Raw genomic sequence first — 15,720 nt, forward strand, 5'->3', positions numbered from 1 at the left:
ATTAAACAAACAGATTCCCATAATTTTCTCGCCCACTGCCAATCAAGAAAATTTTTGTCCGCGTACAGCAATTCATCGACCATTTTTTCCGATCACAGCTTCATATTCTCCATTGATTCCGATCAAAATCCGATCAAGAACTGGTGGCTGCTACTCTCATCATCGTCTCCGATCAAAATCCGATCAAGAATTGGTGGCTGCTACTCTCATCATCGTCTCCTTTCTCCAGTCATCCAATTAAAAATTCAATTCAATTTCAGATCTTCTTCTTCTTCTTCTCCGGCAGATCTTCTTCTCCGATTACATCCCCTGCTTTTACGTTCGTTCACATCAGCAAAAGCAGAAATCCATCAACTTCTCTGATTTCTCAAACAGGTAAACAAATCTTTCTTCAAATATACGACATGCAAAATATTTACACAAAGAATCTGCAAATTACTTCCTGATAAAATTCTTGACTCAAACTACTTGTTTCAAAACTTTTTTAATTACACACGTGAAACCAGTTACATCACAAAAAAGTTCAACATTACATAATTCAAATATTACAAAATAATATAAAAATAACAACAAAATAAATACAGAAACCAGTTACATACGAAAAATAATAATAATAACATTCTGCATAATAAATTATCATGAAAAATGTAAAAGTACAAACTGATTTATGATTATGAAACCAGTTACACAATATAATTTTAACTTTGCATATTTGTAAATAAAAATAAAAAATAAAAATAAAAAGACAACACATTCACTAAAGTAACCAGTTACACACACAAAAACAGAATTTAATGCAACATAAATAATTATGGAACCTGGAAAATAGTTCTCGATTCAGTAAAAGAAACCAGTTACTAAAATAATTTCAACATTAATAATATTCATTCACTAACACAACAAGATACATTTTAAACATCACTAAAAATTATGTTGTGCTATATTGCAGATATGGAGACCATAATGACATTGATTCGTTTTGGAGGAAAATGGACAGATAGATATCAGTATGATGAGTACACCATGACTGGACTGATAATACCAACAAATTGTTCTCTAAACAATTTGGTTCATTTAGTGAAAACTGAAATAAAATGCAATATTCAAAATATTGAGCTGAGTTACCAGTTATTACCAGGTATGTCACCAATGAGATTACTCACTGACAATTCAGTCCTATTCTACATTGAGCTGAAAAAGAAGCAAAATGAAGTAACTGAGCTACCACTATGCATCACCACTATTGATCAAACAATAGCTGAAACTGTTCAACACACTACATATGAAGAAGAAACACAAAAACAGAACACAGATTTAGAAAAGCTAGTTCTTCAACTAAACAACGAGCAATCAGCTACAGAATTACAATATCACGAAGCAACCTACACGAGAAATAACCAGATACAAACCTTCCCAAATACTACAGACATAGATGATGATGTAGCAGAATTTATCATAGAGAGAACAGAAGAAAACAAAAGAAAAAGAAAAGAAGAAACAGAAATTATAACTGATCATAAAATTTTCAAAGTTGAAGAAGGCCAGATTTATAAGGACAAAAAGCTCTTAAAATCTGCTCTATGTTATTATGCTATGATCCACAACTTCCAATTCAAGACAAAAAGATCTGAACCAAGAGAGTACCTGGTAACCTGTGTGGATGAAAATTGTAACTGGTTACTTAGAGCTTCAAAGTTCAGGAAAACAGATACATTTTAAATCAGAAAGTATGTAAAAACTCACACCTACTCCTTGGATATCATTATGGAAGACCACAGGCAGGCTAATTGCAATGTCATTGGGGAACTAATAAAATCAAAATACATGTCAATAAAGAGAGTACACACACCACATGACATAATCAACGACATGCTAGATGATTTTGGTGTTTCAATGGGGTACCAAAAAGCCTGGAGAGCAAGAGAAAAAGCTTTAGAATTGGCAAGGGGAAACCAAGATGATTCATACCAAAAACTTCTCATCTACCTTCACATGCTAAAAGTCTCGAACCCAGGTACAATTACACACCTGGTTACAAACAATACAGAACACTTCAAATATATGTACCTAGCATTTGCAAATTCCATCAAAGGATGGAAACACTGTAGGCCAGTCATTGTGATAGATGGAACTTACTTGAAGACATCATTTGGGGGAACTTTATTCACTGCTTCAACAATGGATGCTAACAACAACATATTCCCATTAGCCTTTGGAATAGGAGACTCTAAAAATGATTCATCATGGTTATGGTTTTTCACAAAGCTAAAGGAGACATATGGAGAAAGAGAAGGTACTGTTTTCTTCTTTATATTCTTATTGAAACAAACTAAACTCATAAAATTATCAGTTTAATAATAATCCAGCAATAAAATAGAGAAAACAGTGTAAAAAAAAAAATTCATATAAATTAATGAAACCAGTTACTCAGTTAAGACATAATAACCAGTTACTCCATTGTGATTTTGCAAACAGGTATCAATCATTTCAGACAGGCATAAAAGCATAGAAAATGCTATAGACAATGTATACCCAAAAGCTTTCCAAGGAGCATGCATATTCCACCTGTTAAACAACATTAAAGTCAATTTTGGTGTCCATGGGGAGGACCTAAACCTAAACTTTGTCAAAGCCGTAAAGGCATACAGGGTACAATCATTTGAGCACTACATGCATGAAATAGACAAGATTGACACACGCATAAGACCGTATTTACAAAAAATTGGATATTTAACTTGGTCTAGATGCCATGCTCTAACAAGAAGATATATAATGATGACATCAAATATAGCTAAATCAATAAATGCTGCATTGAAAGCTGCAAGAACGCTGCCAATCACTACAATGATGGAGGGCCTTCGAAGTTTAGTTCAAAAATGGGTATGGAAAAATGGTAACGAAGCAAACGGAACATTCACACAAGTAACAACAGATACTGAAACTGTGCTTAGAGAAAACTTTATTCGTGCCATTAAATTTCAGGTACCTGACATATATTGAGCACTGAATATTATTTATCAAAACTTTTAGTAACCAGTTACTCAAAAATATCACAGTATCCAGTTTCTAACATGTGTTTCTCTACTAAAATAAACAGGTCTTCCCAGTAAACACTATACTGTATCAAGTTGTGGTTGAACAGAAAGGAAATTTTTTGGACAACCTAATGGAGAAAACATGTGAATGCAAAAGATTCCAACAAGACGAAATACTGTGTGCACATGCAATAGCAGTATTCGCCAAAACACGGCTGAAAACATATGATTATGTTGCTAATTACTACAAAACTACAACTATGAAAGCAACATATGACTCAACTGTTCATCCATTGCCAAATGAAAGCGAATGGACACTGCCAGAGACTTTAAACATAATTTTCCTACCACCAAAATCAAGAAAACCACCAGGCCGCCCTAGAAGAAAAAGAATCAGATCTAGAGGAGAACCAAAGGTGCAAATAAAATGTGGAAGATGCGCGCAGCAAGGGCATAATAGAAAAACATGCAGGAATGAACCAATCCCAAAGCTGCGAAACACAACAAAGTCAAAGAAAATAGACAAATAATTTTCTAAAGAATAGATATACTACAATTTCAATATTTTCATTTGATGTAATAAAATTGTATCCTAATGTTTTCTACTTCAATAAAAGTACAAACTTTTTAAACATTTTACATTTTATAAACTTGATACTCAACTTCATGGTTCCAAACACAAAGATATTCCAAATCTGGAGACTCAAGTACCTGGTTACAACACATATTATAGAAGAAAAAAAACAGATACTATAAGTAAATTTAACAAACAACTACATATACATGTAACCAACGATTTAAAAACCTAATTATATAACCACAAATCTTTCACAAAAAACAAAAAAACATAAATATTATAAACTTGATGCTCAACTTCTAGGTTCCAACACAAGATATTCAAAAACTGAAAATTCAAGTACCTGGTTACAACACATAAAAATATAAAAAAAAAAACAGTTACTATAAGAAAATTTAACAAACAACTATATATTAATAAAGCCAACTACTTAAAAAACCTAGTTATATAATCACAAATCGTTCACACAAAAAAAAAATACAACAAACATAAATAAATCAAAAAATAATTAAAAAAATAGAAATAAAAACTAAAGAAACAGTAACCAGTTACCTGAAACATATAACTTTTACAATCTAACACAGAAGTAACCGGTTACACCATCTTCATACAATAATAATCGAAACCTATATGAAAAAAAAAACATGTACATAACAATATCTTCACACTTAAAAAAAAAAAATCACCAACTCTATTGAAAAAAAAACATACACATTAAAATAAAATACATTAAAAAAAACTTTATATTAAGCCAAAAGTTGAAACCAATTCTTTACATTGACAAAAAAACATAAGTCCAGTACTAAAACAGTATCCAGTTACAAACCACAACTTCACTATTAAACAAAGAAAAAAAAAACATGGTCGTTAATACAGCTAAAAAAAAAAACTCCAACATCTCTACTTATAATTCCTCCTCCTCTTTGATTTCTTTGATGGAGCATCATCTTCTGTCTTGTACCCACCAATCTGCTTCTTTTTTGCATGACTATACAAGTTAATGGCAAGATAATCACGATAGGTAGCAATTTTGGCAGCCATGTTGTTCGGGATGTCATCAATCTTCCCATGGATAAACAAATCAGCATACTTGATAACAAATACTCCACAATCACTGCAAAAAAAAAAAAAAAAAAACACAAAAACAACATATGAAATTCTTTAAAAACAAACAAAATAGAAAAATAAACAACAATATACAAAAAACCAGTTACTTACTTATCCTCTTGAAATGGCAAGTCTTTGGCAAAGTTAAAATCAATTGGATCCTTCTTCCCAACAGAATATGGACCAACATTCAAGTCCAAATCTTTCCTAGAACAATAAAAATCAAGAAAATCTAGAAAATATGGTAAAACAACAGAATAAGCCTTCACATATGGCAAAGCAATACTCTCATTCTTCTTCCTCGTCAAAGAATTGTAGACAGTTAACATCCTACTCTTAATGGAAAAGTGAATAAAAACCCAATGCAACTGAACCTTCACATGCACAGGAAAAAGAACATGATCCACATCCACCCAAGGAGTGTTACAAAACAAATATTCACCAATAATGTAATCTGAAATTAGGTTATCAAAACGAATGCTGCTTGAATCACATTTGGCTGCCACAAAGTTATCATACAAACCCTTGATAGTTGCATCAAACCAAGAGTCTGTAGTTGTAACCCTCTTGTTCAAACCATCAATCAACTTAATCTTCTTCCTCAAGTAATAAAAACATACATTTATCTGCTACAAAAAATAAATAAACATACAAAAGTTAGGAACCTGGATACTAGCCAATATATAATAAAAAAAAACAATTTACACACAGTACTAAAAGGAACCTGGTTACTTGCCTTAACCATGATCAACAACAAAAACAAAACATCTAAACAAACAAATACTAATTAATAAACATTATACCAAGAACCTGATTACTAGCCAATATATGATAATAAAAAAACAAGTTACACACAATGCTTCAAAGAACCTGGTTACTACCCAAAATTTAAAAATAATTTACACACAGTACTAAAAGGAACCTGGTTACTTGTCTTAAACATGATCAACAAAAAAAAAAACATCCAAACAAACAAATACTAATAAATAAACATTATAACAAGAACCTGGTTACTTACAGTGTCCATAAGGTCCTCCCCACAAGTTTGAAGCTTGTAAAACCACATTTTCTCAGAAAATTTTTAACAAAAGAATAATCCATTGGTGGATTGATAATGTTATTGACATCAGAAAATTTATTCTTCCTTCAAAACAAAAAATATATATATATTAACAAACAATTAAATATCAAGAATAATAATATTAAACAAAATATAAAAAAACATACTTATTCTTAAAATTCATTTTATCCTCAATCCAATAAATATAATCCAGGCAATCATTCTTTGAAACATTCTGCCCAATTTCATTTTCAAATGGAAGCAATCCTCTAACAATCACCACTGCCTCTCCCTTCCTCTTCACAGTTTCTTTTACTTCAGAAGAACCAAACTCAGTAACAAAAGGAGATTTGACATGAGTACTAGGTTTAGGCTCCCTCTTTTCAATAGCAACAGGAACCTCATCATCATCACCAACCATCACAACCTTCCAATCATCCTTACTCCCACTAAATATCTTTTCTCCTTTTGCATACTTAACAGTTTTATCAATAACACTCAAAATCTCTGGATCCGCATATACTTCTTCAAAACTTAAACCAACTGAACTAAACTCAGGCTTCTTTGTAAAATCCTATAATGAATAAAAATAAAATCAATTACAACAAATTCAATTTTAAATAAAATAATACAAGAAACAAAAACAAAAATAAATTACAAAACCTTATCTCCATCCACAACATTTGACAACTCCAACCCAGAATAAACAACATCAAAATTTTCATTTAAATCATTCTCGACACCCTAAAAGAAATAATGAAACTGGTTACAACAGTGACTGGTTACACTAAACAACTACAAAAACACAACATACTATTAAGAAACATAAACCAGTTACCCTACTACCATCAGACTCTTCAGCTGAATCATTTCCACAATCCTAGCCAAAAAAAAAAAACAATCTGGTTACAACTTAAAATGGTTTAAAAAAACAATAAAGCATAAAAACAAACAAGTTACCTTAGAATCATCAGAAATAGGACTGGAAACATTATCAAAATCAGCTGGCTTTTCCCCTTCATTAAAACCAGCACTTTCATCACTTGTATTTGCAACTTTTTCAGAATTTTTTGCAACAAATTTTGCAATCATTGCAGATAAATCACTGAGTTTCCCCATGAACTCAGATCTCATAACTGCAATGTCACTAATAATAGTTTCTTGGCATGCTTTTATTGATGAGATTGATTCACAAATCAATCTCAACTTTTCACTATCAACCTAAAAAAACAAAATAAAATACTTTACAAAACAGCCAAAAAAAAACATAAAAAGAAACCTATAAATTTAAAAAAAATATATATATTTTTTTTTAACTAAAACAAACAACAAAACCAACCAATACCTGGGTACCCGGACTACTGTCTCCATCTTCAGCACACACCTTCGACAAGTATAGAAGCTCAAACTTAAACTTCTTTACTGCCAGTTTCTTTCTCTCCTCAGAAGACGGATAGACATTCAGGATAGTCAACTGAATAAATTAAAAATATATATATACAAAATCAAGAAAACTGGTTACCATCAACTGAAACCAGGTACACAAAAAAAATCCAAAAATGAATAAAACAAATTTAGCAAGAAACCAGTTACAAAACAAAAAGATTATACCTTCTGATTGTTGAAAACCTTTCCCACCAAGTTTGCATAGAAGGCATTATCTGTACTCTTCCAATTCAACAAACGTGGAAATTTTTTCCCAACCCGTTGACAAAACTCAGGACTCAACTCAGCTATACTTTCATATATCCATACAAGAAAAGTAATGGGAAACCCAAGAAGTTTCTAAGGGTGAAGGCCAACCTTCCTATCAATGAACAGTCCATCAAAAATTTTATTCCCACCCTTCAAAGCAGTTTTCAAATAATGAAAACTCCTATCCCATACAAACTTGCCAAAACTAATATTTGCTAAATCAGAAAAATCTCGATCAACCATCTCAAAAAAGAAATCATCAACCAACTTATCACTAGTATAGTCGTACAAATAGTTAACTAGGATATGAACTATACCCAATTTGACAACATCCTCATCATCAACTAGATCCTTACTAATAAAAGCATTTCGTAATTCAGACTTTGACACCTTACCAACAAAACGGCCAAATATTTTTTTCTTAAACAAAACTTTCTTTTTTTGAAAACGACTTAAATCAAAATCACCATCACATCTAAGACCCGTAACTAGAGCAAACTCTTCAATAGAAAACCTACACACTCAACGACCAAGCTTAAACCACATTTCCTCTTCCTCCCTCTCATGAGAGACCTCTCTCAATAACACAAGTTGGGCAAGTTGAGTTTGAAAATGAATATCACATACTTCTAAAAAGTGCCCAAATGGGGTCTTCTTAAACAATGATTTCTGACTTTTCGTCAACTTAGATTTCAAGTCAGTAATGACACTCTTGTCATTAAAATGTTGAATCTTACTACCAAACCTCTTGGAGGGGTTTATCTTTAAATGAGCCTGCAGAAAAAAACAAAACAATTAAACGTGTAACCAGTTTCAAAAAATATAAACATGAAAAATTGATAAGTACTTTACATTTATAAAACCACTTATATGTATTTAACTTTGTATGGTTGAAATATACATATAAAAAAAAAACAATTCATTCACTAAGGTAACCAGTTAAAAACTCATTAAGCAAAATCGTTCACTGTTATCTGCAAAGTAACCAGGTACATATATAACCAGGTACACATGAAACCACGTACAAAAAAAAAAAAAAAACAGTTTAACAACAAAAATAACAATAAAACAAACACAAAACATAATTGAAAATTATGCAAATTAACTACAAATCTACAAGAACCCAGATACACAACCATAAAAAAATAAAAATAAAAACAGAATCCACATGTAACCAGGTACAAAAAAAAAAAACAGTTTAACAACAAAAGAAAGCACAACAATAACAATAAAACAAACACAAAACAGAATTGAACATTATGCAAATTAACTACAAAACTACAAGAAACCAGATACACAACCATAAAAAAATAAAACAAACAGAATCCACCGAATGTGAAACACAATAACAGAAACATAAACAGATGAACAAGTTTTTATGATAATAATTAAAAAAAAATAAACACATACCACAACATGTTTAGTCTCATGAGAATCATCTCCAGCATCCTTACTACCAGATGCACACGAATCCTTCGTCTGTTTAACAGTGGAAGGCGATTTACTTGTCTTCCTTGCAACAGAGGAAGGGGATTTACTTTTCTTCCTTGCAACAGACTTCAAATGTGTAATGTTACTCCTTTGAGGAAGAATCTCACCAATATCATCCCCTACATTCTTCGATTCATCCTCTACTATACTAGAAATTTTCTTCTCAAAACCAGAAACACCACCGGTTTCTCCAGAGTGATCCATGACAGAACTTCGAAATGCACTGCATAAAAAAAAAACACAAATGAAAAAAGAATAACAGATATACATATATATAGAGTACAAATTACAAATAACTATCCATAAACTTCCCAAAAAATAAACTGATCAAAAACTGACAAAAACCCCACTAAAAAACTAACGATAAAATCGTGCACCAAAAATAAAAACCACCATTAACACAGATTAAAAAACAACCACCCACGACAGAAAAATATATAGTACAAAGCAAAATTAACAATCAATATACATTAAAAAAATAAAAAAAATAAACCCTGAAACCGAGTACTCACCGATACGAAAACACCACAAAGAGGCACAAATCCACAACAAGAAACTTATAAAAATACTAAGAAAAAGAAAAAAAAAAAAAAAAGAAGAAATCAACACAAAATACCAAATGCTGAAGGAAAGAAAAAATTCGAACCAAACGATATATAAAAAACGTGATACTGAAGCAAACGGAAAAATACATACCTGAAACCAGGTATTCACCGAGACGAATACACGCACAGATGGCACAAAATCGACAACAAAATACTCAAATAAACCCTAAAACAGAACGAAAACTAAGAACAAATATCACCCCTGAAGAAAACGTGATGCTGAATAAAATAAACTAATAAAATTGAGAAAACGTGATGCAGATAAAAACGTGATAGAGCATATGTACTCAAGTACCTGCATGCATACTGGGAATTGATTTCCTTACAAAAAAAAATTCAAAACAATAAAAATAAAAACACATAAAATGACTGAAAAGCCCTCACAAAAATCCACATAAATGCATAATAAACAAATACTGAATTAAAATTTTCTCACAAAAATGTTTACCAAAATAATAAAAAAATAATAATAATAAAAAGACAAAAATTCCCTCATAAAAATACCCTTATAGAATAAAAAAAACGTAAACAAAAAAATATGGGATACAGAAACAATATTTTGATAAATATGGCAAAACAAAACCCATAAAAAAGGAAAACAACAAAAAAAAACCATAAAAAATGCACACACAAAAAAAAGCCATATATATCAAATTTTATTGAATTTTCCCATATTTCATGTAAATTCCTCTTTATTAAAATGTGGGTTGATGAATAGTTCTTTGTCGATTTAGCCCATGTAATTTTAAGTGATTTTTTATTAATGGACTTAGCATCAATAGTAGTCTAGTTAAAGCAAAAGTGTGAGTTTCTTAGTTAACTGAAGTATTTGATGAAGAGATTCAATCCAACTAGGATTTTGTAACTAGGTCCCCTCCTTAACTCTATAAATATTTATTGTCTCATCATAATTGTATGTTCTGAAAAACTACTTCAGAAATAGAAATAGGGAGGAAGACTTAGTAAATTAGTATTGTACTAATCAATCTATATATTATCTCAATTATCTCATGAATGGTCAATCGATCATGTATATCTTCTATGAATTTCTAACACATGTGGTATCAGATTGCCAATTGTATGTAATTTAAGACCTATTATTTGTGTTTAATCATGTGATTAATTAGAGATTCAAAATTAATAGATTTCATTAATGTTCTATGAATTTCTAACATGTGGTATCAAATTGCCAGTTGTATGTAATTTAAGACCTATTATTTGTGTTTAATCATGTGATTAATTAGAGATTCGAAATTGATTTCATTATTTTATGTTGAAATTTTTGTTTGTTAATCATAAAATTTTGGGACTTTTATTTCTCGTATCATAAGCTTTCTGGTCATATATTTTATGCTTATTTTCGTTTAGTAATATGAGAGAATTTTGTGTTTAAAGTTCTAGGGTTTTATATGAATTTAATTATGAAATTGATTTGGAATATTTAATTTTTGTGGTTATAATTCAAATTGAATGACTATAACATATGATTTATGGATATACAACTTTTTATGGAGATTTAATTCGATTTTTTGCTTAACTTTTATGATGATATTGGACTTTTTTTCTTGTTTAATTTTTTAGGCATTCCAAGCTTAGATCTCCTCATTTTTTGTCGTTTCACTCATATTAAACAACTTAGATCTCTTAGAAATCTTGTTCCAAGCAAAATCTCTCAATATCCCGTCGAAAATATGCCATTTTTTTTTTGCCGGAATAGCTTCAAACCCGCAGCTGTAACAAACAAGGTCGAGTACCTTGAAGAAAACTTCCTCGAATGACGCTCACTCTTAGCAGCAGAGAGTGGAGGCGAGTGCGGCACTTCTGGGCATCATTTTTTGATATTTTTTTCCAAATTTATTAAAATTTAATTTCTAATTTTTGTGTGATTTTTAATTAATTTTTTAACGCCATAAAATAATTATTATTGAATTAATATGGTTTCTGCAATTATAAAATACTAATAAATATTTTTTTAAAAATTTAAATCATAGAAAATTATTTGAGTATTTTCTCCTTCTTTTGTACACGCTCACTCTCTTGGTTACCCTCTAATTCATGGTGTACTCTGTACTCAAATGTTTGATTTCATTTTCTTCAATTAAATTATTTTTTGTTGTTCTAAGTGACTACCTTGATTTGTTGATATAGAGGTCATGGATGACACTTTATTTTGATTATCAACATCTTATGAGCAGATTTTCTAAAGATTTGGATGGAAATTATTAATATTATTTCACCAAAGTGATTTGATTTATTAATTTTCAATGATTGTTTTATCACCAAATTTCTTTTGTTTGTAGAAAATATTTCTTTTGGCTAATTAATATGTGCAATTACTTGTCCAAATGCGGTAGTTATATATATTAATTAGCTATGGTTCATAAAGTGTGTTAACGGTTAATGTGCATGTTTAAAATTATTTGTCCAAAGGTAATAAAATTTTAATTTATACATGTTTTTTCGTTTACACTTCATTAAGATAGATCATATGTGTATCATATTCTCACCCCAAATAGAAGTTTATGATGACCTTCTTGACTCTATTTATAAATCTTATTGACTTGCTCATAATTTAATTAAGTTGTTCATTTTTTGTATTTATAATCTATTTTTCTTTGAACAACAATAATACCTCCATTTAGCTGATCGGGTACAACTATAAAAAATGGAAACAAGATATAGATTTGAGTTTGGGGATGATGGACTTAGATTCTATACTTGCGAGAAGATGAACCTAATGCTCCTATTGATGCAAGCACTCTGCCCAACGTAGTCTCCATGCCCAATGACAAAAGTTGAATCGCCTTAGTCTCATTACCATGAAAAGATACATGATCAAAGAGATCAGCATGACTTTTATATTGTGATGAAACCATAGTTAAGGATATCGATCGTGTATTCGTGAAAAACATGAGCCAAATTAGTATTTTTTTTCATTATATTATTAGAAAAAAATGAATTACAATAAATAAATAAATTGGCTGCATAAGTATTTCAACGAAAACACAATAAAAAATAAAGGTCATAATGCAAAATGGTTAAAAACTCATATATAATTTAACAAATTCACAAGATTAAACCTAAAATAAGTAGAAATACAACTTACCAAGGAGAAATTGGAGATAAAAATATCTAGAAAAAATCCAAATCCCTTGCTCAATCCTAAATCCACCTACATTGCACAATCCAAATTCTAGGACAAAATGTGTATGATTTAACACTTTAAACTTAAAACTAACAAAGGAAAAATATTCATAACAACGAACTAAATTATTTGAGCAAGAAAAATAACTTCATTGTGGCCTATAACAGCGAATACTCAGTCAACAGATGAAGAAAGTACATTCACTGGTGAGAAAAATTTGAGAGAGTGCTCGCCCGATTTGTATACTTGACACGAGACATCGATTTTACCTAAGAATCAACCTTTGTTGTTCTATATTTTGTTTTTTTTAACATTTTGAATTGTATTTTTATTATTTGATTAGTAATTATTTTCAACAAAATTATTATAGATTATTTACTTATCTTTTTAAAATATGTAAGACTGTGAAATCTGATAATTGTGGTGACTATTAATTATGGCAGATGAGATGAAAAATTCATATGCTCACATTTCGGAGGCTTGAAAACATTTGGAGAATATTGGGGTTTGTTTGACATTGTTTTCTATTTTTTATTTTCAAAATTGTGTTTTCAGAAATGAGAACAAAAACAGTTTTTGTAGTTCAAAAAAAAAACAAGAGATGTTTAGTTAATGTTTTCTAAAAATATTTTTTTAGTGTTTTTTTTAAAAAAAAAAATCTTAAATAAATATATTTACAAAGAGAAAAATATTTTAAAAGTTTGTAATAAATAATGTGAAAGAAAAAGTGATGAAAAATAATGAGAGAGAAAGTGATGTTAGAGAAAGTGATGAGAGAGAAAGTGACGTAAGATAATAATAATTAAAAGGTTATGTGAGAAAAAAAAAATTGAGAACAACTAAACACAATTTTTTGTTATTCTTAAATTTTTTTGTTTTTTGTAACTTTGTTTTTAAAAAGGAAAATTTGACTTTTTATGCTTAATGGGGTGGTGTAATTCAAAATAATGCTAGGCATTTTTATCATTACAAAATAATGCCAATTCATTTTAGGATACCCAAAATACCCCTCTCACAACTATCTCCTCTCTTCCCTCCTCCTCTCTTCCTTCTTCCTCACTCTCTTTCACTCACCTCACCTCAACTCACACCACCACTAAGAGCACCACGGTAGAACCCCATCGAGCAAGGGACCGCCACTAAGAAAGCCATTTGTAGAGGGGATCAAGACCAAAGTAAGGATTGAGAAATCTTGGAGAAAAATTTCATGGGTAAGCAATTTTTTCTTAAATACTTGGATTAGTGAAGTTTCCTTTAAACATTTTGGGCATTTCGAATAGATCTGAGCAATATTTGCACATTTTTTTGGATTTTTTCTGGTTTTTTGGCGATCTGCGTTTTCTGGAAATTTTTTGGGTTTGGGTTGTGCTCGATGGTTGCTCGATGCTTGCTCGATGTAGGCTCGATGGCACATCAATTTTAGGGTTGCATGTTCTGCTCGATGGTTACTCGATACCTACTCGATAGGTGCTCAATGGTAATGTGCATTATCACTATTTCATGCATGCTCGATGGTTGCTTGATGCCCGCTCGATGCAGGCTCGATGGCACATCAATTTTAGGGTTGCATGTTCTGCTCGATGGTTACTCGAAACCTACTCGATGGTAATGTGCATTATCAATATTTCTTGCATGCTTGATGGTTGCTCGATGCATGCTCGATGGAACATCAATTTTCACGGTTGAATGTTGTGCTCGATGGTTACTCGATACCTAGTCGATGGGTACTCGATGGTAATGTGCATTCCCACTATTTCATGCATGCTCGATGGATGTTCGATGCCTGCTCGATGCAAGCTCGATGGCACATCATTTTTTACGTTGCATGTTGTGCTCGATGGTTACTCGATACCTACTCGATGCAAGCTCGATGGTAATGTGCATTCTCACTATTTCGTGCATGCTCGATGGAGGCTCGATTCCTGCTCGATGCAGGCTCGATGATCATGTTTTTCAGCATCATTAAAATACTATTTCCTACCATCTGTTTTTCAGCTAATTGTATTTGTGTTTTTTTATTTCAGGTTCTACTGTTTACGTATTTGTTTCTTACAATGGTGTTTGGGAAATGCATGGTAGGAAATGGTATTTTAAGGATGCTGAAAGTGAAGTGATACCAGTAGAGAATGGTGTCACTTAGTTGCAACTACTTGACATACTGCACGAGACATTTCAGGTGGATAGAGAGGTGTATGAATTGAAACTCAAGGTGCCATACGTATGCAGCGACCAACCATTTGCACCGGTTCAATTGAGGAATGATCGTCAAGTTCGTGTATTCTTAGGAATAAGCTTGAAAGAATGGGTAGTCTTATGTGTGACTCCAGTTAAGAAGAATGTCATATCAGATCCTTCTCCTAGTGTGAACAAAAAAGACACAACCAGTGTCGATCCATCTCCTGCAGGTAGCAGTTACAAGCATCTTAGCGAGGTGGGCACTTTTGTTCCAATTATTGATCTGATGGCTACTATTCAACTTGATATACCACAACGAGGTCCCACAGGTGTGCTTGAGGCATATGAGTACGATTCCTATGTGAATGATGATCCAGTTGGTAATTGCTTTGAAGATAATGTTGATGGTTCCGAGGATGACTCGTATTATAGTGCAAATGTTTCAAATGAGGAGTTAGACATTTCCCAAGCCCAACAAGTAGAAGAAGAGTCAGGACTGCCTTTTGCACAGGCACACCTCCTAACTCAAGGACGCTGAGCACCTGCTCGAAGCAGTAATCAACTTGCTAGGACAGAAGATAACACTGGGTGGAGGGAGACAATTGTATCAAGAGAAGATCACACCAGATGGAGTGCCCCAATGTTTACAAAAGAAGATATTGAGGCATCTGCTAAAACCCATTCCTCATCATCTGGTGGACCAATGGGAGAAATATATGTTGGGAAGACTTTTGAGGACAAGATTGATTTAAAAACCAAAGTTGCTCTATTTACAATGGAGAATAACTTTGAGTATATGGTGAAAAAGTCTGGTACTGACGTGTGGTATA

General features: G+C 31.5%; 1 protein-coding gene across 1 annotated transcript; it reads left to right on the forward strand.

The window, feature by feature from the left end:
• Positions 1-1,764: 1,764 nt before the first annotated feature.
• LOC133825753 (uncharacterized) lies at positions 1,765-3,565 on the forward strand. The gene is made up of 3 exons (XM_062258655.1): positions 1,765-2,293; positions 2,492-2,982; positions 3,098-3,565. The coding sequence occupies exons 1-3, from the start codon at positions 1,765-1,767 to the stop codon at positions 3,563-3,565; spliced, it is 1,488 nt and encodes a 495-aa protein (XP_062114639.1).
• The last annotated feature ends 12,155 nt before the right edge of the window (positions 3,566-15,720 follow it).

This window comes from Humulus lupulus, chromosome 3 (genome assembly GCF_963169125.1).
Source record: "Humulus lupulus chromosome 3, drHumLupu1.1, whole genome shotgun sequence".
Taxonomy (NCBI): Eukaryota; Viridiplantae; Streptophyta; class Magnoliopsida; order Rosales; family Cannabaceae; genus Humulus; species Humulus lupulus.